This window comes from Fistularia commersonii, chromosome 26 (genome assembly GCF_037954325.1).
Source record: "Fistularia commersonii isolate RoL2024-O1a breed Wild chromosome 26, RoL_Fcom_v1.0, whole genome shotgun sequence".
NCBI classification, from domain to species: domain Eukaryota; kingdom Metazoa; phylum Chordata; class Actinopteri; order Syngnathiformes; family Fistulariidae; genus Fistularia; species Fistularia commersonii.
The window spans coordinates 6157691-6180575 of NC_141309.1; the positions used below are offsets into that span (position 1 = coordinate 6157691).

General features: G+C 46.9%; 1 protein-coding gene across 15 annotated transcripts in view; it reads left to right on the forward strand.

The window, feature by feature from the left end:
• ank1a (ankyrin 1, erythrocytic a) overlaps positions 1 to 22885 on the forward strand; it is a 77320-nt gene that overhangs the window by 24210 nt on the left and 30225 nt on the right. For 8 of the 15 annotated variants that reach the window (XM_086173546.1, XM_086173536.1, XM_086173533.1 and 5 more), the window contains exons 2-6: positions 4312 to 4404; positions 19509 to 19610; positions 21671 to 21769; positions 22189 to 22287; positions 22617 to 22715. In XM_086173546.1, the coding sequence (XP_086029672.1) occupies positions 4312 to 4404; positions 19509 to 19610; positions 21671 to 21769; positions 22189 to 22287; positions 22617 to 22715 (492 nt within the window). Of the gene's footprint in view, positions 1 to 4311; positions 4405 to 7369; positions 13689 to 17036; positions 17253 to 19508; positions 19611 to 20007; positions 20829 to 21427; positions 21504 to 21670; positions 21770 to 22188; positions 22288 to 22616; positions 22716 to 22885 lie in introns of those variants that run through there. The other 7 variants (XM_086173540.1, XM_086173541.1, XM_086173543.1 and 4 more) reach the window with 7 other exon arrangements.

The window sequence follows — 22885 nt, forward strand, 5'->3', positions numbered from 1 at the left end:
TTATTTCATGCCTTTAAGAAAAGACACATGCGTACACATACACACATCCACACGTGCGCACACACACACACACACACACACACTGTAAGAAATACTGCACTTTACCCTGAACACCTCACAAGCGCTCTCTATTGGTAACAGATGTGCACTACATCTTGAATAAATCTGAAACAATAGGAACCAGCGGGAATATCATTAGAAATATTTATACAATTTGGTCCAGAATCCAAAAAAACAAAAACAAATAGGCCTCTGGTGGCGCTCAAGCATCTCCCCATTTAGCTCTTGCTGGCTACTTTTACATTTTGACTTTTAAAGGTGGTACTAGGCCAGGGTGCCCCATTTAAAGAATAGAGAAGTAGAAAATGCCCGACAACCGAGTTTTATTTTGTTCCGTGGGGCCACACGATTCCCCGGCCCCTCCCTCCACCACGGCTGACACGGCACGCAGCAAAGGACGCCACCATCATCCATCTCTGTCTGAGCCGCCTCAGCTTGCCTTTCGCCTCGGTGACGGCGAGGCTGTGCATTTCCTCCCCACTTCACCTTCTCGCACGCCTTGGAAATAAGGTTTTTACTCCGATGTGAAAAGCAGCTTAAGCAGCATATGATTGAGAGCTATTGCAAATACAGGAAGTGATCAAGTTGCATCTTAAAAACACCGATGGTACAGAGCGCAGGCTTATGTTCTGGATAAAGAGGCGTCAAGTGACTCTCCACACAGGTGCGCGTCCGTGAGAGACGGGTAGACGGCGGACGCCGGCCCAGATGGCGGGTGAGTCGAAGGATGGAGCCGATAGTTGGAGGTCACTGCACCGTCTTTCCCTTTCATCCCACCTGGGCGTCCCACCTGTGCCCCTCCGCAGACCGGATTCTGCTGCTCGCCGAGCTCCTGCTGGTCTCTGCCGGCCGCGGCGCCGGCAGCTCTGGGCTATGCATTATTTATCAGCCTTAGATCTGTGGCGCTCGCCTGCGTGTTCCCACCCTGCAGCCTCTGGACCCTGCATACGCACAAGAAAATATCCACCTTGAATCTTCAATCGGGGCTCTCTTAGTTCATTATTGTGATATAAGATGAGAAAATAGAGATTCGGATTTGCGTTTCGGCCCTTTGTCTATCGGACGAGTCATTGCACTTCCTTACCGAGAGCAACACATTGCGACTGAGGTCTGGGTGGAGAGGCGAGGGCAAGTCTGATCGCAAAATCACGGCATGAATAATGTTCGCTGGGCCCCGGCGGGGTTGAAATCAATACTCTGGATGACATCGGTTGTATATCTTTCCAAGTGTCACCACAATCTTGCCAATTATCATAAATGCTGAATCAGCAGAAACAGTGTTTCTTACAGTTTCAGTACTTACACTTCAGCTCCGTTATCTTATTTTAGCATCGAGTATGTCCGCTGTTGCTGAACATCTCCTCGCATGAGTTTGCGAGACGAGGAAGATGCGTCGCTGCAAGTCTGTCTGTCCGAATTTTGCTTCTCCAATGCGGGATCATTTATAAAGGGCTGAGTTCAGGTTCGGTGTCGAGCAGCAAGCGGGGGACGACTAGATGTTTATCCCGGACGGTCAAGTCCGGCAAGACTTGACCGAAACTCGTAGCTGCCGAGTCCGTGTTCGGTGTTTTTTTTTTTCTAATGAAACCTTTAACTAATCCTCCAGCGGCCGGACGCTGCGGATCAATCGGTCAGCCCTTCCTAATCGTTTCAAGAATGGATTCACTCACGGATCCTTTCACCCTATTTTTTGTTGACAGTTACAAGAAAGTGTTTATTGCACTCTTTTCGTCTCTCTAAATGAAAATTTGTAACTTAATTTCTCAGATCGTCTCCTCCAGGTGCCCCTGACTGACCTCTCCGGTTTCCCTGGCAGTTTCTCCAGCTGTCCGCTCACGGTAGCTGCATCGTTCTACCCGGGTGTTGGTTGCTGACGCATTGCTTTGACACGATGGAGGCACGACCTGGAGACCACGCAGTGTCCAGTAGTCTGCGGCACCGACACCATTTTGGCTCCGTTATTACCTCTATGCATTTGCAGTGTGCTCATGCATACTGGCTAGAAGGAGGTACGGTAAAGATGATTTGATTTATTACGGGCTCATCTGAGCAAAGCCAACTGTGAACTTTGACTTTATTTGCTTGGTTGTGAATTTCTAACCAGTTGACGCTGTGACAACACTATGCATGTGATCGGATCAATGAAAAAAAATTGGAGATTGTTATTTGGAGCAGCATTATTATTTACTAATGTCAATTATCTAACAGTAAGATATATATTTAGTTGAAAAAAAATCAACGACTAACTGATGTCATGAAAAATGAGTAAGAGTAGTTTTCATTTTTTCTGTGGGTGAGTTGCACAGACTGGTTCTTCTAAACATATCGGGAAAACCAAGAAAAAAACGCCTATTTCAAGAAAAGGTGACTGATTCTGGCCCTTTTTTTTTTTTTCTTCCTACCACCGTCCTGTTAGGTGTCACATGGACGCTCTAAACGTGAAGAAATACTAAGGTCAAGGGAAGGACGAGTGTTTAATCGGCCACAAAGCAGACCGAGATATTCATTTGAGTTTTGTCCCGACGAACGCCGCCGGTTGTGTCAGAGTTCAATGTAAAGTATACCCAGATGCTAAGACGCTACTAGTTAGTTGTCCGGAGACTACGAGTGTTATCCCCTTTATCCCTCTAATCTACAGCGTAACGGTTTGAGTTCCCTCAGCGTGTCTGCCCGCCGCCCTGAGGCTCCCAGCGGCTCCGTGGCAAATGGCCTGCTACTCTTATCAGCACCTCTCTCCCCCGGTGCCTCACTCCTGCTCCCACCTCCTCCTCTTTATCCTCCACCCTTTCACCCCTCTTCCCCTGTCATCACAAGCCGTCTGCTACTTAATCCAATTATTCTTTTAAGCTGATACGCTCCGTAACTCGCCGCAAACTCTCTGGGATGACGCCGCCGCGCATCACGTCCAAACAAACGCACGAGCGCGCGCACAGTACGCGATGGATCTTTCGCGTGATTTGAATAAAAGGTTCTACAAATCACTGCGAAGGTGTTAAAAGCCGCAATGATTTCTTTTTGTTTTGTTTTTTTCCTGTTTTAGGGTGTCCTAACTGAGGCTCTGGCCTCTGCTGTCACTTTGTGATTCACTGTCCCCTTGAGGTGACGCCGTCTGTTTTCTGGTGTTGTCCTCCACTCGCCCACTACGTGCACCAGCATGCATCTGTCTCTGCACACACACACACACACCCGCCTGACGCGGAGGCTCCGGCTTCTGTCTTTGTGCCTGCGTACTGTATATTTGTGCGCCTCCGTCACCGGGACGTCCGGTATACAGAAAGGGTGAGGGTGAGGGGATGGACGTCGCTTTTATTGCACGTTCAGCTGAAGATGCCGTTTTTAGAAATTCTCCTCAAAGCAGCAACGGTAAATAAACAAATATACGTCTGTCCTGACTCTTGGGCAGAAAAAAAAAGATTCACATGTTTACATCGCAGAGACGATGAGGGTAACAGATGGCGTATGATCTGTGTGTGTGTGTTTGTTGGCTTTTGTGTACTACTGTATTGTTTGGGATGTTAAAGGGAGGTCGGGGGGTTCAGACCTCTGTGTCTGTCTGTCTGTCTGTCTCTCAGGGGGGAAGAAACAGAAATATTTGTTTTCCCCCCTGGAATATGTGGACATGCTGTTCCTCTCTTGCTTCCGACTGATATTCCGTGGACGCTCGTGTCCGTTTCCCCGCTCTTCACAGTTTCTGCTAAAGGGAACTCATTCACACTCTCAGAAACAAGGTGTGTTCTCTCGAAAAAATGTCGGAAAAGTGAGTATCGGGTGCTTTGCGTCACAGTAGCATGTTTCCCCGTCCCGGCAGGGACAGGGAAGGCCCTCGGTGTGTGATATATGTATATCACGTGCGTGCTTTGTTTCTGGAGTGTGTCCACACCGCACACGGAGTTGCCCATTTCTAAATGTGGATTCTCGGCGCAATCGAGCCCGAGCGGCATTCCGTGGGAATCCGGACTCACTCATTTTTTGCCGTTTCCATGACGACACAGCCGACCCATCCGCGAGCCGCCGGCCATCATCCATCGCCATCAGTGGCTTGCCGCCCGGCCTTTCGCCACTGTATGCGTGATGTCCTCGTGTCCTGCCGTTTGTGCATCCACGCCCATAACACACATCCTGCCCCGCTGCTCTCCTCCTCTCCCTGTCTTCAGCTCCCCTCCCCGTCCCCCCCCCACCTGTCTCTCCGCCCCGATTCCTCTCCCCGTTGCAATTAACTCGGCTCTGTCTTTATGTCGTGTGTCCTTTTAGGCCCACGCCGTGCATCGCTGGCTAATCGATCAGGACAGTAGTGTGAGCTCTGAGATGCCGGATGGCCAAGGAGTATGGCACTATGATGATGAAGTAAATATCTGCAACACGTATATTTGGTTTTTCTATATATCTCAATATATGTGTGTGTAAATATATATATATATATATATTCTGTATTTATGACCGTCATGTATCTTTCACTTAAAGTTTGTGTCACTGTTGTTGCTCTGCTTCTGTTGTTGTTGTTGTTTTTTCTACCTTTATCTCTCTTGTTTTTATTGTGTGTTGCTCATGGTATTGTAGTTCTGTTTTTTTTTTTTTTTTGACCTTCTAGTGTTGCTGTCGTGCCGCTGTGAGCTAATACTCAGTCAGGTGTCGTAGAATCAGGCTGGAGCTTTTTCTTTGTTCCTGCCCTTGCTTGATGTACTGTACTAACTTGCTGACTTATATTCTTCATTTATTTTATTTTTTTTCCGTGTTTCCACTGTTTATATATCACACGAGTACCTCTATATTAACATCTTTTATAAGTGTCTGTGACATTTCTGGTATTGGTGTCCTCACAGCAGCATATTACATGGCAAGAGTCCACGGGCAAAATATAGCCTTGATATATTTTCATACATCTATTATTCATAGAGCATGTTTCAGCACGTCTATTTACAACAAATATCACGCAACACAGGTTCACATTAGTGATAAAAAAAAGAACATTGAAGTATTTTTCCTGTGGGTTCTTCTGATTTAGTAAATATGCGTATATCATACCACTGTGTTTGTGTTTAGGTCTATATCGAGGTGTGTGTGTTTGAAAGGATCAGAGAAAGATAGTGTGCGCGTGTTTGTGAAAGAGATAAGTGTGTGTCTTGGCACTCGACCTGTTTTCGAGGTGGTGTGTGCATGCCTCCTCTCCGTCCTTGCATGGCTTTCGTCCATGTGGTTTGCATTTAAATTTTTAAATTTGCCTCCCGTCGCCTTCGCCGCATGCGTCGTGTCTGCTTCTTCGGTCTGTGTTTGCGCGTCTGCCTTTGTGGTGTGTCCGCTGTAGATATTGTGGTTGCGTCAGTCTCATGTCTTTGATACGTCAGTGCTTTGTGCGTGTGTGTGTGTTTGTGTTTCGTATTCGTGCCTGCGTTTTATCTGGTTCGATCTGTTTTAACGGTCTGGGATACGTTTGCCAAAGGTTTTATTGTACCTGTGCAACAGATGATCTCCCATCCCTTCCCACTCGGCGGAGAGGAGTTCATCTCAGTGCAATAAGGCCACTGGAAAACTTGTTTCAGACAATTCTTTCCCCCCCTCAAATCCAGGCTCCACCCCCTCCCCCTGCTGTCATGTCAAAATTCCAGTCCTATTATTTCTCTCTCCATATTGCTCCCGTATCCTTCGGGGCTTTTGTGACTAAAACCAATCGGCGAAAACCAATCGGCGATTTCGTCTCAAACACCAAACCGTCCGGCTCAATTCTGGTCCGATCGCACCTCAACCCAGACGGGAGGTCCGCTCGGCCATTGGGTTAACAAACAAAAACAATATGGAGTTTGTGTTTCCTTCAGCGATGTCCATGAATGTGTGTGCATTTGGGGAAATTTGCATTTCTTTTTTTGCTATTTTTGTGGGTGTGTGAGCAAACTTGGTTTATAGACGTGAACACATAAGAGGACCAAGTCTAGCGGCTCACGTGTGTCCAATGAACTTATTACCCAATTTACTAATTTCACTTTAGCCTAAAAGCAAACAATCACAACCAGTAGAGGAAAGGATCGGATCACTGGTCTAATTTTGGAGAGGAGACTGGACGATTTTTTTTTTTTTTAATGGTAGTGACGCTGCACAAGCGCATCCAAACACAAACAGCAATAGATTGCTGTGAAATACCAAACACCAAAAAAATATCAGCTGCAGCAGCATTGACCAAATCCTGCAACACGGGTATCCTTTTCATCTTCCTCCTCTTCAGTTTACTGAGTTATAGCTTTCCACGTATTAGGTACTTCCTTGTCCTCTGAACAAACTCTAGACAACAGCTTATAAATCTGTTTTAATGATCCAATGACTTATAGATTTTTTTTTCTTTTTTACATTACAGAATTTTTTATTTTTGCAGTGGGACTTAACAGGGGAAACCTTGTGTTTATCAGTCAAATGGGCCAAATCTGAACCTGATGCTGACTTAGAAAAAAAAAATAATGCGTGTGAAGATTCATCAGACAAGATACAAAATACTTCTTGGAAAGTCATACTATGTTCTGAACCCCCCCTTGCATCCACAACCTCAGAAGTTAAGGTTAGCATAAAGATTAGCAGGTCGGAATTCATCTCTTTAAAACTCACACTGGTTAGATTACGCTCAGGTCGACAACGTCGAAGCGAGGGCGAAACATTTTTGTCTTAAAAAAAAACATATCTGCTCTACCTTCTGATAAATTTTACGCCTTGCTTTTGCCTAGAATAAACCATTTCTTGAAATCGGGCCAAGCGGCGTCATAACAGAAAACTTGAAGGCCCCCCCCGATTCCGTCTGATCCAATGCCCCCCTTCTCCAAGAAACAATTGTGACAAGTCAGAGGTCTTGGTAAAGCCTCGTCCTCTCGCCTCCTTTAACGGTTAGCTCGTAGGCCCAGGGAATATTCCTTATCATTTTGCAGCTCTAATTACCCCTCAGCGAGCGCTCTGGGGCAGATGCTAAGGGAGCCAAGCCCAATTCGTCACACTATAGCTGCATGGCAGACTAAATATGAAAAAAGCAAACTGTCACACTTTGCACTGTCATATAAATTCTCCCTCGTCTCAGTTTCTCCTTTCCAGCTGCTCCTCAACCGACTGTAGATGCAGACTACATTAGGAAGCCCATTCATGTCCAGCCACCAGCAGTTGGCTGTAATTTGTTTCGGCTAGGGGGGCAGAGTTTAATTTACATGTGAAAGGGCGTGGTGTATTCAAATATTGTAACTCTCATTTTTGTCCCAGGGTTATTGATACCAGCTTCACAGAATTCAGATTAAGGGAAGGGGTTGGGTGGGGTGGGGATGGGGATTGGGTGGGAAGGAGGGGTCGGCGGGGGGTTATTGCTATTGTGCAGAAAACTGCAGAGGTCGTGTAATAATGTCTCAGCTGGCCAGACACCAACTTCAGGAAGAGGACAGGAGAGTAGGATTCTCCTCATCGCGCTGACCCATTAGGAACTGATCTTCCTGGCTCTGGAGAGCGATCCGTCCGGCTCGCAGCGATGCCGGCCTCGCTTACTTTGACAAAGAGAAAGGGAGAAACTGAGCGACTTAAATTGAGCATGCATGGATGCATGTGCATGGGTTTAAGGTGAATGCGCAGCATGCATGGTAAGGAGTGGAGGTCCGATTCAACAAAAAAAAAAAAATGAAACAAAAAAGAAATTACAGTCGCAAATCTCTAGGAAGCCCAGGTGCTGCAGAAAAGGAGCTGGGAAATCTTTTGAACCCCTATGATATGACTATATACTCTATGTATTATGGGAAGTGATCTGCCCACCAGTGTGTCATCCGACTACCACAATGTCATTCAAAGAAATGTATCTATGGGTAAAAGGGGTTCATTTGGTGTGTATTAATGGTTTTCATAAAGCTCCTTGAGTCACTGCGACCACAGATGACGACAAATGGGTTTCAGTTCAGGTGTCAGATTAACGCGAAAAGTGACAGACGGCAAAAGACGAGAGGAAAATGTTCATTCATTAATACACAGGGCAAGATGTTGATGTCCCCTGTTCCAAAATCCAAGGTACAGCACATGTAGACGCCCAATTCAGATTCTTAAGAAGCTAGCAAAAGCTACATAGAAAATAAGCGAGCAACCGGCAAGCTAACAAACAAACAATGGCCATTGGGGTTTTCAAGTGAGCACATTTCTTCACCAAAGTTTAGGCTTAACCTCAAGGGGGAAAATGTGGCAGGCGGCAAAAGACGAGGGGAAAATGTTCATGACACGCTGTAAACAATAGGTTATATATTTGTAATTCTGGTATTATTTGCATTTCTGATGTTCAACATGAATCAGTTAGGCTCGCCTCAGTTTAACTCGTCACGCACGTAGACATTAAACGCCAATTCCAATTCCAATCCGGCGCTAATTTTTTTTTGCAACGCCGCTTCTGATCTCTCCATCAAGTGCCCCCTGGACTGGCGGTTTGATATTTAAACCTCAGACGAGCAGTTCAAGTATCAGCCCGAAAGCTCCGCGTCCCGCCGCTCGAACGACCAGATGCACGACCCGGCTCGGTTTGAGCGCCCCTGCCTGAAGCCTGCCTGCACCAGGATGGCCGCCGAGAGCTATGAGAGCGCTAGATGGAAATGAGTTTGAGAGTTATATGTCTGCATGCACTGCATTGAAAGTGTGTGTGCGTATGTGTGTGTGTCAGCAGTGAAGGAGGCGCGTGGAGTCATTGATGTCACTTTTACTATATTTCTTCAACTGGCACTGAGTAATGAGGTCATCACCCCTGATTGCTTTTATTACGCATTTATTAGCACCTCAAGTCCTGCTTCCTCTGGCCGTCCCTGTAGCAAGAGAACGAGACACATCAAATCCGTATCTGCGTTTTTGACGTGCTTACAACTGAGCGGGTCTGCGGACGCAGACGGCCCCCGCTGGTATAAATCCCATGATGACCCGAGGTGCTGAGTTGGCGGGGCGGCGCAGATGAAGAGTTTTTATCTTCTAAGCATTTATCATCACTATTCAGTGTTCCTCCAGCCTATATCTCTTAAATTTGCAGAAAATAATTAGGTTACATGTGATCCAGGCTGTTGGCTAGCATCATTATTCTGACATTTTTACGACATCCCCAAAACATCGCCGTTTTCAATCAAGCTCAGAATACTGAAAGTGTTGGAGATGAGTTCTTCTAACTGAGGGACACATTTTAACACCAGGAATCGGTAAAAGCTGAAGTTTATAATCATAGCTGTTTAAAGCAATGCAACTAACCCCTCCCCATGCAGTAACACGATTGCAGTTCCTTATCGTTTCAAGTATTGAAAGTATTAAGTACTGCGTATGAAGTCAAATTAATCATGCCAGGCCACCAGAAAAAGACAGCAAAGTTCTCTTTTACTTTTAAATTTTGTTTTTTTTTGCACGTAATCCATGGCCGAGGTATCGAAGCCAGTCCTTGGACCAGCTATTATTGTACGCCGCTACTTGAGATAGTCAGGGATGCGACAGAAAATGTCAAACCCCGGGGCGTTCTTGCTGTAAGGAGAAACTGCTGAGTCATGGTCCTGTTGACCACATGGGGGTCATGTGGGGAGCACCGCATTTCATCAACACCATTTTAAGACGGTTAAATGTTGACGATACGTCAGGAAATGCGGTCTATTTGACCCAGTCTGTTATCGGCTGCGATGTTTCCGACACCGCGGATTTGAAAGCGGCGGAGTCGATCAGCGGCATGGATAACATGCAGTGATAACGTGAGGATTATTTTATTCCTATTATTACTCACCGTTCCCGCACTATGGTCGTCTTCAGCGTTATAGGGGAACCGTCGATTTCTTCGGGACGCACTGGCGAAAACCTTTCGGGACGGTGAGATGCACGACGACGGACATGTTGTGTTTTCGTCGTAGGCTTGTGTTCGATTTCTCGCCCGGGGGCTGATAGAATCACAGTGCCACTTTAACAGCTGGCTGAGACGCTATTACACGCCGCAGTTCCTTTGTTGCGGTTTCAGGACGGCGCCGTCCGAATCAACGCCGAAAATTCTGCCAACTCCAGCCCAGCGACTATTAGCCAGACTGATGTAATTATGGGCCGGCTGCTCCAGTCCCTCTTGCTGCTGACTCAAACTCAGCTGAGACCGATGGATTCCAGCCTTTTGTTTGGAGCGATGGATTGTGCGTTCCTGGCTTTGGACTCGGAGAGAAAGAGAGAGCGAGACAGAGAGAGAGAAAGAGAGAGAGAGAGATACACGATGAGTTGCGAAGACAAAGTCGATGATGAATGGAAGTCCAGACCTGCACTGACTTATTACTGCCATTACTCCTCTCTATTGACTTCATCTTTTTTTTTTTTGGCCCCCCCCCTCATTTGAGCGCTTTCTGTTTTTGCCCCCCACTCCCACACACACACACACACACACACACGCACACACACACATAGCAGGCCTGGCCTTCAGGCCATTCAGGAACATATGAATGTGCTCAGATTGAGTCCGTATGCCTGTGCCGACAAGTCCTATGTCAGCTGTCGACGAGGCAAAGACAATCCTAACACCAGTCCTTTTAATGCTGAGTTAAACCATCTCGCTGTAAGATAGGAGGAGAACGGTGTGTGTGCATGTGTGTGTGTGTGTGAGATGCTCAGTTTTGCAGGGCATCTAACTACATCAGGTGAAATGGCACAATCTCACCTAGATATTGTTGGCCATTTCAAATCTTTATTGGTAATTCCTGCACTATGTGCACTATGGTGTTTTTTTTTTTTTTTTTTTAATGTAAATTGACATTTTTCTCTCCTCTCCAGAGTAAACTGACCTGGCAGACACGCAACGCAATCAACCAACGCCCCATCTAACTGTCGTGTGTCAAACTAATCATTTCTATCCCACAGCCGGGAGCTTCGGGCGAATGTCCACCCAACACTCACTGCAATATGTGTGTGTGTGTGAGTGTGTGCGACTCACTGATTGGTTTCTGTTACCGGATCATTTAACGTAGATCAACGGAGAACAAAACAAAGTCAGAAATATAAGCCCTGGGATTTAAGTGTCTCTGTTCGGGATCCGAGCCGCTTCTCATTTTGACCCCTTACCCCTGACCTTTCACCCCCGTGTTGCTGAAATGTACATTGGAGACGATGTGAGTGTGAAGGAGAAGAGAGTGACAGGTTGAGGCAAGACAGCTGATACAAAGACACTCAGCATTTTTTTTTTTTTTGGACCCCCAACACAACCGCCACCTTTTCAACCAGGGTGCCTGTTGTCTGAGACGTCACAACATGGGCAATAAAACAGCCGGCAGACACACACACACAAACACACACACACACAAACACGGACAGCTGTAGCCCTTTATCCCCTGCACAACAGGCACTCGACACCGGGAGCAAAGGGCGCGTCTCCCCTAAATCTAAATCAACCCCGGTACAGAACGCGAGTGCTTTATTTGCTTTCTAATTGCCCTTCCAAGCTCCTGTTCTCCATCGTTTCATCCGAGGGGGCTGATGTTTATTTCTAGTAAAACTACATTATAAGCGTTGTGCTGAATTGTACCACACGTTCACAAGGGGTCAACCTACTGGCTCTCCCACTCGAGGAGGGAAAATCCTCACAGGTTTGACTCAGCAGCTGAAACAGCGGAATTTTTACCCCTGATGTGTATATATATATATTTTTTTTTTTACATTTTTTTTAATGACTTACTCTTCTGTGCTGAGAAAGTCCCTCTACGCGTCAGTTTACAATCAAAACTGTCTCCATAAACTATATGTGATATATTTCCAGTTAAACCTGGAATTATTGATTTTATGACCTGATTCCTGACCACTGGGATTGACCAGACCCCCCCATAACCCTGTGTGCAGGCTAAGCCGTATAGATATTGAATGAATGAATTGTTAATAATAATACACTTATAATAATCATAATAGTATTGTTCACATCATTATTGTTGTTGTTAATTTCTAGTGCAGACTCGCTCTTCAATAAGAGAAAAATCGATGTGATTTTATACTCATGCCAGCCAATATTTTTGTGTTTGATTTTGACTGATTATTCATTGATTAATCAGTAACTGACAGTAATATTTGACACTTTAGCTTCCAGTGCGTGAACGCCAGCGTGACTTGCTGCTGCTGCTCGCAGGTTACTCAGCATTTGCGAACATGCACTCTTTGCATGTGCATGTCTGTGCGGTGTCCAGAAAGGCGTCTTTAAATAAAATGCATTATTAATATTATTATTATCACTATACATTATTTTAAAAGCATTCTCTGGATTGGGTTCCACTGCAGAACCTCTCAAATCTCATGATTCTGTCCAACTTGACCTGAAGATAAATCCTCAAGTCCGCTACTTTTCTTATATTTGAGATAACTTGTTCTCTTTGTCCCCGGGGACAATATGTCACGTCGTCACGGACGTTAGCATCCGTCTTTCCCCGTAGCAAATGATTTAGCCGTCGAGCTCTCGTCAATATCCAAACTCAATTTGGTGGATAGTAGAGATGTCCCACGTGATGTTTTTGCCCGGGTCACGGTCCAGTGCCGCTGAGTGGGGCATATCCTTCTCTCCAACGTCGCCCCCCCCCCCCCTCTCCTTCCCTTCTCCTACAAGCATTTATCTCTCTGCATGGTTTTGGCAGCGATGTGCTTTTCCCAGCATTTAGCCAGGAGAGGGAGAGAGGAGGGGAAAGACAGAAAAAAAGGGGGCCTTTTCAAGCGAGGAATGACCGACGCTTTATTAAAAGAGGCAGGGCCTTTTGAGAGGCTGGCCCCCTTCATGCTCCCCCCACTCCGTGTGTCTGGCCCATTGTCATGGGGCGATGGCAGCGCCCCCGCCGCCCCCGCCAGCCGCTTTGTCACTGTAAGTCACCTCGCAGACTGAAACGGAGCGACTCTGGAAAAAACACTTCCATTCTCCACAGTAACTCCGCGCTATTCTTGTGTCGCCCGGCCCGTGAAAAAAATGATTGTCTGGCTGTCACAAAACATACAGGAGACAGAGAGATGGGCGTGACGTGCGAGGAAGACGGGACAGGAGAAAGAAGGGATAAAGTTGGAGTGACAGTGTTGGGTTGCAACAAAACCTAAAAGGTGCTGAGGATATGCGAGGTGGAGAGCAGCGCGAAGATGAAGAGGGAGGGGGGGTGCAGAATGAGAACTAGGCCCGACATGGAGTTACCGGAGAGAAAGAGAAATAAAGGCAGGGAGAGAAAATGGAAGGAAGGGAGAAAGATGGGGTCCGGGTTGGAGGCAGAAAATCCGTGGGGTTTCCCTTTTTTTGGTGTTTTTTTTTTTGTTTGTTTGTTTGTTTTTGTTGTTTTTTTTTTTTCGTCTGTGTGTGAAATGTGCGTCTTTAGATACAGGCAGCATTCCTCCAGAGATAAACCCCTGGGCCCCCTCACCCCCCCAACCACCACCCCCCCACCCTCCCACCCTCCCCGATCTCTCCACCCACCACGCTGGTGCTTACTCAAGTGTGTGCGTCTGGGCGAGAGTGTGTGTGTGTGCGCGCGCGTCGGTGTGTTTACGTTGGACGGGGGGTCTGCATGCCCTGGACCACAGCGCTCGCGGGGGGCAACCGGGGAGGACGCCTGTGAATTTCAGGAGAAACGTTAAAAACTTTGGAGAGAAGCGCGGAGGGGCCCCCAGGCATGCCAGTCAAGACCATCACTTGTGGAGTGAGTACCCTAAACTGCTGTTTCTACGCCTCCTCTTCACCTTTACTCCTCTCCCCCTCTCGTGCCACCTCTCTGGCGTCACCCTCTCTCTCAAGCACAGGCTGCTCCCTGGCTCTTATCCATTTCGGTTGATTTTTTGCAATATTGTGTCGTCAAACCCGATCATCTCGGGTTTACAAAGCACCTGTCACCTGGCGTTATTATTATTATTTTTTTATCCTTTCACATCCATCAGCGACAAACCAGAGGTCGGTGTTTTCTGCATTTGCTTCGGTTTTGAACACAGAAATGTCTACCTAGCCGTGTTTGCTAGACTAGATTTAAGATTTCTCTGCTCCCCGAATTTGCAGCTTCGCTTTCCACGCTCGTTTTTCTGGTCTTTCAGGCCGAACTGACAAAGACAAATGAGAAAGGGGGCGATGGGGGGGGGGGCGTGTGGATGCGCAAAGAGAGGATGCTCACGGTGTGCAAAACCCAAAAACGTAAACCGTAAAGATAAGTGTAGGGGACGCGTGTCGTTTCGTCCGAGTGTCATCACCCACTCGACAACCTCCTTTATCAGTTTTATTCAATGGAGCCACCCAATTGCAACATGGGAGTGGAGCGTTTGGATGCATGTGTTTCTGAGATTAGTGTACGTGCGTACATTGGCTGGGTGTGAACCGGGCTTTTTTTTTCTTTCGCTTCCTAATCTTGTTTTTTTTTTTTAACTTAAAATGCCCCCCTCTGATGTTTGATGCTCAGATTGTGTGACGTCAACAAGGATTACTTTCGGTAAGTAAACTGCAGGCCAGCGAAGTTATTAACAGGTCAATTGATGAGATTCTAATAAAGAGCAACCTTTTTTTTTTTTTTTAATCCAGTGAGTAGGTGAGGAGTCTTTTATTGATATATTTTTACCAGAGGAGGAGACAAAGTTCGGTTTTCAAAACGCGTCTGCAGGTGAAAGGGCGTCAATGGCACCACCGTGTCGAAGGTATTAGTTTATCTCGAAATTGTCTTAAAAAAAACAACTTTTGTCATTCTCACCCGGATCAAGCGGCCCTCCATCGACAGCAAAGAAGCTGTCAATCAATATAAACACAAACCAGGCGTTTATCTTGGTGTAATAGGAATCGTCAACGGGCAAAATATCTCAAACGTATGCTAGGTTTACTTTTTCCTGGATTTTGGTTGTTTAATTAACAAGAATAAAAATGTTATCGTTCTATGTTTTTTAAGGAAAGATGTTTGACAGAAGTGCAAAAATTGAAAGGAGATGATCAATGTGCAAAACCAATTTGAAGCCATGTTTCCATGCTACGCTTCTAAATATAGTGGGTTTGCAGTATAGATAAAGCTCATATGATTAGTGTAACTAACTGTGTAACTAACTGTGGTCACCTTTGAAACTCATTGCAAATGTAAACCAAAGGAAATGAAAATGGGATTTTACCATTTCACTCAGGGTATGAGCACAGTTTTATTTTCCGGAAGTCAAAATGTTATCTACTGTTACTTTCAACTTCCACAGTTACCCGAGTACCTGTTATCTCCGCTCACAATGAGATTCTATGTCTTGAAGTCCTTGAATTAACGGTTCAGTACCTGGATCACAATGTTTTTCCATCTCAAACAGTGTCTCTGAACTTTAAAAAAAAAAAAAAAATTCTATGCACGAAATTCAACCGTGAACTATATTCGGTGAGACTGGATCTCGGCCCATGTTGAGTTTTTCCAAAGTTGCGCGCAGTCTGTCTGTTGTTACATTATTAATGATCCTCAGGCGGGGTAATTACCGTCGCTCCGGTAAAACACGGGATACTTACCATATCTTGATCCTCTTCTTCATGGTCTCCAAACCCTATCTCCACCTTATGGCCCTCGCCCTCTTTGTCACGTCCACAAAAGATCACAATAACCGTGACAATCTCATCTGCGAGCGCTGCGGCTGAAGCAGTGCCAGATACGTGGAGACAATCAATGGGCGAAGGGACAGACAGTGGTATGCAAAGAGAAGTAGGGGGGGGAGCTTGGAGTGTGAGAAAGTAAATAGTAAAAAACGGGACAGGACGCCTCGTCGCTTAGAGGGAATACAAGCTGGCAGCCGAGCGGTTAGCTCGGTAAATTTACATACAGACGGACCGTCTTTGAGCGCGGCCGATGAAGCGGCTCCTCCTTTGCTTCCTGTAAACGCGTCCCGCGGGCCTCGGCCTCCGCCGACGCCGCGCTCGCCACGTCTTCCCCTGCACGCTGACGCTCGGGTCGCCGCGGAGATGGAGGCTTGAGGGAAGGAAAGAAAAAAAGAAAAGCAAAAGGAAATCAATTTCTTGAACAAATGCAAGTCAGCAGTACGGGTGGGGGGGTTGAAACAGCTGTTTAAGCACTTTAAGCAAGAATTCCCGTATCCTGTCTTCAGAGTTCCTCTTAAATGTATAGAAAGAAAAGCGGCAGGCACACCGGTAGTTACGCTGTTCTAAACAGTATTCGAGTAGTTTATGGGGATTCAAAGTTGAAGAAGTTGCTGCGAAGGAGGCCCGGGGTCTCTGACGTGACGAACATGTGTCCTTTTTTCTGCCGGCTGTACAAATAGCTGCGGAAGCACTTCAAATATTTATGATTTGCACCTGGTGCAGCACTTGCAAATCCGTGTGTGTGTGTGTGTGTTTGCAGGGAGAAAAAGGTGAGAGCGGAGCCGAAGGATCGAGTCCGTACGTTGCGAGTGTCACATTAAGCCCCCGGAGGTGACACGGTTTGTGTATGCCAGTCGTTCCTGGCAAGGGATTCTCCTCCATTCAGCGGAAGAGCTAAAAGATTTGGCCAGTTGGCGGCGACCCCGGGCTCAGAACCCCTAGATCCTCTCTTGTAGAATGAAACCTTTCTCGACAGGGGAGGCAGGACGCGTGACTTCGACCTGGACTCGCTGAGATAGCAACTGACGGCTTCATTTGGGTCAGAATCGTGTTTTCGGGTAAACGCGAGGACAGGATGTGTTGATTCGTCCTTTGGGATTAAAATGTATTATTTTAAAATGCATTCATCCGTCGACTCGGCCAAACTGTGACGTGAATAGCTCTCCTTTTGCTTTTGCTACTTTTTTCCCATATCCATCTCCGATACAGAGACCCCGTAGATGATCCACCTTAGACGCGGCTGCATTTTCCAACAGGGGATCATTACAGTCACGTCCCGAACCAATGTTTTCCCCCTTTTCTCTCGTTCCCTTCGTCGCTCCCTCCCCCCCTTCGTTCTCACCGCCGTCGGGAGGAAAAAGACCTTAATCTCCCCTTCCTTTGGACAGTCTGTCACACATCCATCCGGTGAATGACTTCTTTGTGATAACGGCTGATTCTTCTGGTCTCTTCGCAGAGGAATCCTCGTTCGCCCAGGGACGCTGCTCTTCGAGCGTGCTTTGTGGTACGCACGCACACGCACAGGCGTACAAATTGAGCTTTCAAACACTGCAGTCCGCTGGCGAGGAGGTGATGTCATTCTGTCTGCTGCAGCAGAGCAGAGGAGAGGAGAGGCGAGGGGAGCTCAGGGCAGAGGATTCTCTCTGATGAAATAGCAGAACAACTTTGCTTGGTAATTTCAGAGCTCGGTAATTAAACGCTCTCTTTCAGGCCGGGGACGGGTGTGTGGAAAGTGAACCGGTGCGCCGAAGCGGTTAACGTTATCGGTCCGGTCGAGCTGTTTTGTGGCTCATTGGCGGTTCTTTTTTTTTTTTTTTTTGAAAAAAATGCATTCAAAATGATTAATGGGCCTGATCTTCTTTTCTTGGCCTTTAGCATGCACATTGTATATGGTTACAGAGAGGGAGACATTCGTGTAAATAATGCAAATAGTCCAACTAAATGCTATCCCCCGAACACGTCACGAGTGTGTGTGTGCACTTAGCTTGTTTATTCCTGAGTCGGGGCGCGGCTTACATCCTTATCTCATCACACATTCACGTCTTGACGCAAGCAGATGGCGGGATGTGGCCGCGAGGAAAGCCTCGGCTCGGCGAGGAAATAGTTTTGCCGTAAGCGCTGATGTTTGTCCTCTTGTAACCTTCGAGCCACGTGTGAGTGATGGTCCAACTGGGGGATGGAGGGGTGGGAGTTAGTCAGGGTCACCACGGAGTGACCGTGCCAGCGTGAACCTTGCTGTATTGCGCTAAATTGCGTTTTTGTGTGATTTCACGTTTGCTGTGAATTTGCAACAGAAAGGATTTCCCTGCCATGATCATGTGTTCACTTTATCAACATTTCAAGCTGTAGAGCATTCTTAAATGCAGCATTGAGGTAGCACAAGGGCAGATTACATCCACGTGTGTGTGTGTGTTTGCGTACATGTGTATATACACGGGTTTCTCACATTCCCCATGAAACACGTGTAGATGTTTAAATATTTTTATTTAAAGTCAGGCAAAGGGGCTATTTTTTTGTTGATTATGAACGGTGACAGGTGACTCTTGGTGTGTGTGTGTGTATGTATGTGTGTGTGTGTGTGTGTGTGTGTGTGTGTCAGGGCAGACCTGGCTCGGTGCCGCAGTAAACACACGGACCGTTCTATTGCCTGTGTGTGACTGTGTGAGCAAAAGTTAAAAAAAGAAAAATACAAAACTGCCCGGCGTTGGGATTGACAATAACTCTGAGGAAATCTGATTGGCTGATGAAGTCACGGAGAAGCTCCGGCAGAATGTATCTCTTTGAGCGTTAGACGCGTGGTGGCGCACCAATTATGTCTGATATGGGCAAGTTGTCAGCGGCGTGCTTTATCTCTGCGCCAGAAATGAGGATCTGCAAATTAGTCATCAAGTTCAGAGGCCTTCCTCACTGTCAGATAATGTTTTGTCGCTGCAGTCAGCTGGAGGTTTTTTTTTTTTTTTTTTTCCAAGCCCCCACCGCTAACCCCTCCTACCCTAGAGATTTGCCCCTTCCCTTTTTTTTTTTTTTTTTTTGTTGAAAATGACCTCTCTCTTTGCACAGCGCTCCGCCATTAGTGTCACGCTGAGGGTGTGTTGTGACATTTGTTGCTATGCGTCTACTTCAGGCATGTGGCTCCTTTTCTCTGTCTTGACTCAAACTCACTCCCTCCCTGTCAAAAGAAGACCAACAACCATGTTGCGACAAAGGACAACACGGCTTAAGGCACTGCATTATGAAGTAGTGAAAAACAGGCTTTGGAGGTGCTGTGTGTGTGTGCGTGTGTGTTGATTAATTTCCACCTTAATGTGAAATATGCGGCGGCTGTATCTCCAACCTGCCGGTTTGATGCAGGGAGGATGAAGGAAGGTGGGGATGAGCCGGAGGCAAGGGGGAGATTATGTAAACCAATCGTAAAAGGTTCCTGGGTTTGCCGCAGTCCGGCGAGTGATCCTGTTTCAGCGTGACTCCTGTGTGCCCGAGAGGGACGCGAGGCCTACGGACACAAATAAAACACAGACCGGAGGAAAAAAAAAAAAACAAAAAAAAAAAACACCAGACGTGTTATTCTGCCGTTCTCACTCCCTCCTCCGTCCGCCGTCGTCTTGGCGGCGCTCTCTCATTCACACAGAGAACAAAAAAAATAACAAAACTCATAGAGGTGGGGTGAGGGAGGTCTGTGTTTGCTGCTCACACCCCCAAAAATACACATTTCCAAATGCAGATTGCAAGTTTTCCCCAAATCCTAAAGGGAGCAGTGAAATGAGAAGGAAAAGTCACTTTGGGGTGTTCTTGCCTTTCGATGCCAACGCCTGAAAAATTAACCAGTTTGTCCCTCTCTCCATTTTCCCCTCTCTGCTTCACGTGTCCCCGTGTTTTCTCTTTTTCTCCGTCCCACATTCTATTTCCCTTTTGTCTGTTTGGCTTGCAGGCAGACGCTGGCAACAGCTTTCTTCGAGCGGCCCGTTCCGGCAACCTGGACAAGGCTCTGGAACACATTAAAAATGGCATCGATATTAATACGGCTAATCAGGTGAGAGAACTGCATGGTCCTGACGTCCGACGGCAAGGAGGGTTTTTCTTGATTTAATTCTACCTTTTGCTTTCCCCGCACACTGATCCTCAGCCGTGCACTGAGTCGTAAACCTGCTGTCGAAGGCGCGCCATTGAATCCTATGATCGCGCCGACCGAATTAATGCAAACCTATAAGGAAATAAAACAAATTAAGGGTCCTGATTCTAGCATTCAAAGTTTAGACCAAAACAAAAACGGAGCTGCAATCAATGTGCACCGAAAAGCAAATTGTGATTTTACTTTTTACGGTATCATGTGATAAGCACAAATGTAAGGAATTGATTAAGGGTTTGATGGGTTTGCACTGTATTTGTTGAAATGTTGTCCACGTATTCCATGTTGTTGTTGTTCATAGGTTGTCATTTACGTGTGTCTGCACAATGTGCCTGAGTGGATTACTTTGTCTGCCAACCCCGTCGTGCACTGCGCCGTGCATGTCGGTGTGGACCGTTCACACCGTGGCTGAAGGCGGCAGGTTGAGTTCACGGGGTCTGCAGGGAAAGTCGCACACGTAGATTCTGCTTCGCGCTGATGTTTGTTTCCCAGAGTGACCCAGGACTGCAGCCTTCAGGCAACTGACACTTAGCCAAAAGTGTGTGAGTGTGTGTGTGTGTGTGTGTGTGTGTGTGTGTGTGTGTGTGTGTGTGTGTGTGTGTGTGTGTGTGTGTGTGTGTGTGTGTGTGTGTGTGTGTGTGTGTGTGTGTGTGTGTGTGTGTGTGTGTGTGTGTGTGTGAGGGGACTTCCCCCTTTAAAATCTCAGCCATGTTTTCTTTTCCCATTCCATGACGACGGGCCTCACCAGAGACGAGGCGTTACGAAGCATCAATTGGGTGAAGTCACCGTGCTTCGAGGCCGTTATTGTCAAATTGACTCTTTTTGCAACGCCACGTAAAATCGGAGGTGTTACAGACTGTAACTATCGTGTAATAGAGGGTGAACCAAGTGTAACCCGAAGCTGTTTCATATTTCTAAATTGGAAAATCAAAGCTTTTACTATAATGACCATTTTTTTTTAACGTCACATCTACGACTTGACTGAGTGGATGCTGGTTAGTCTTGACAGCGACCTCCCCTCCCCTCACCCCACCCCACGTCGCACGAAAACCGCTGGAAGAAAAAAAGAAGCATTGCGATATCATCATCGAAGACTTTCCCGCTGAGTGAATAATTGATAAGGTGACTCAGCGTTTTCGCTTCTCAGCAACTGCAATCTGAATGTGTTCGGTATCCACTCCTACGGCAAGTGCGCAAATTTACATCCGGGGGGATAATAAAGGTAGATTAATGACCAAAAAATGGCGGCTGTGGTTGTGTGTCTGTGTCCTTGTGTACGACGTCCCGCGCCATGGATTTTTCTCTCCTTGCACTCCCCCCTGCACCGCTCTTACCGTGATCTCCTTCCTCTCCTCTCGCTCTCGAATCAAGAACTCCCCCACTTCCCTTTCTCCTCCTGTTTGTGTACTGTTTTCTAATTCACCCTCCCCCCCCCCCCCTTTTTCTCCTCGCCTCCCTTCCTCTCTTCTGTTTGCAGTAGAGTGATGGTGTGCTGTGGTCTCCCCACTCAGAGGAATAATATCAGTGGTGTGGGAAAGGTCCAACCTCACATGTCCTGTGCGGCTGAAGGAAGGCTGTGTGAGGTCAGACCTATCCCACACGGCTCGTATTCTTCCCGTCCACGAGACCAGAGGCCTGCCATCCCCCTCCCGTCCCCCCGCCCCTCCTCCTCCTCCTCCTCCCCATGCCATCATTAATCAAATGAAATGTTTTACATTCAGATCTTCATCCCTGTCGACATGAGTTTTTCACTAATGACCACTTTGATTCTAAGAGTCTGCATGCGTGGTGTCCGGTGTAAGTATTTGCCTGCGTTGGTTTGTGAGTGTCTCATTTATTGTGATTTGCATGATACATGCCGTCAATGTGTGGGGGAGATTTTTTTTTTTTTTAATTTATTTTTTTTATACGGCGCATTGTCGAGGACCCTTCAGTACGAGGTCTCTCTCTGCTCTCTCACTCAGAACGGGCTCAACGGGCTGCACTTGGCCTCAAAAGAAGGCCACGTGAAAATGGTGCTGGAGCTACTGCATAATGGAATTGTGCTGGAAACCACGACAAAGGTAACACAGCCAAGAGCGAACGTGGATCCTCGCGATCATTTGTGAAACTCCATAACTTCCCGTGTCTGCTTTAAAACTCCATGCAGTTCGCAAATCACAGCACCTGTTGGGTTGCTGCAGCCGGCCACCTTATTTTAGCATCTCCAAAGATAAATTCACAGCCGGTTCTTCTCAAGATAGCTCTTAATAGTTGTTTTTTTATCTCATTTTTGTTTTGTTTTTTCCACGTTAAATGTTTGGCTACATAATATATGATTTGGAAAAATATCGTGTGTTTTGAACGCCTGACCCATGTAATAACTTGAAAAGGAGGAACCGATGAGCGAGGCGTCCACACATCGTGCAAGTGAGGCTGTTTTTGTGTCAGAGCTCATCGAAGCCACTGCGCTCCTGTTTCCCGCGTGTCTTTGTTCGCACAGAAAGGGAACACGGCCCTGCATATCGCCGCCCTCGCAGGGCAGGAGCAGGTAGTCACAGAGTTGGTCAACTACGGGGCCAATGTCAACGCACAGTCCCAGGTGAGACATGGCATTTTCACCACTGTAACATACCGTAGGCCGTTCTGCAGCACACACACATGCACACCGTTAATTTTGTGTTGAAGCCATTGTATTTAATATTGCATTGACATCTGGCTACACGTGTCTTTGTTCCAATATTTTTGTGTGTTGTTTTTTTTCTATGTACATCCCCTGTGTGTATGTGTGTGTGTGTGTGTGTATGTGTGTGTGTGTGTGTGTGTGTCCTTGTGCGTGGCGCTACCTTCCTGTCCCGCCGTTGCTTCGGTTGCTCGTGGCTCCTCTGCTGCCGGATGTGTGTCCGTCCGCTGCGCGTCTTTCTGAGACAGAAGGGTTTCACTCCACTCTACATGGCTGCACAAGAAAACCATCTAGAGGTTGTGAAGTTTCTTCTGGAGAACGGAGCCAATCAGAGCATTCCAACGGAGGTACCGGAGAACAAGAGATACTTTTCAGCTACAAATCCCCCCAAACTCCTGACCCTGCCATGTCGATCCAGACTCGCTATCATTCCACTGTGTTACGTTGTCAAGAACTCTCCCCACCTTACGTCTCTGCCTCTTTGTCTCCATGAGTCAACCTGTTGTGTGTCTCCTGT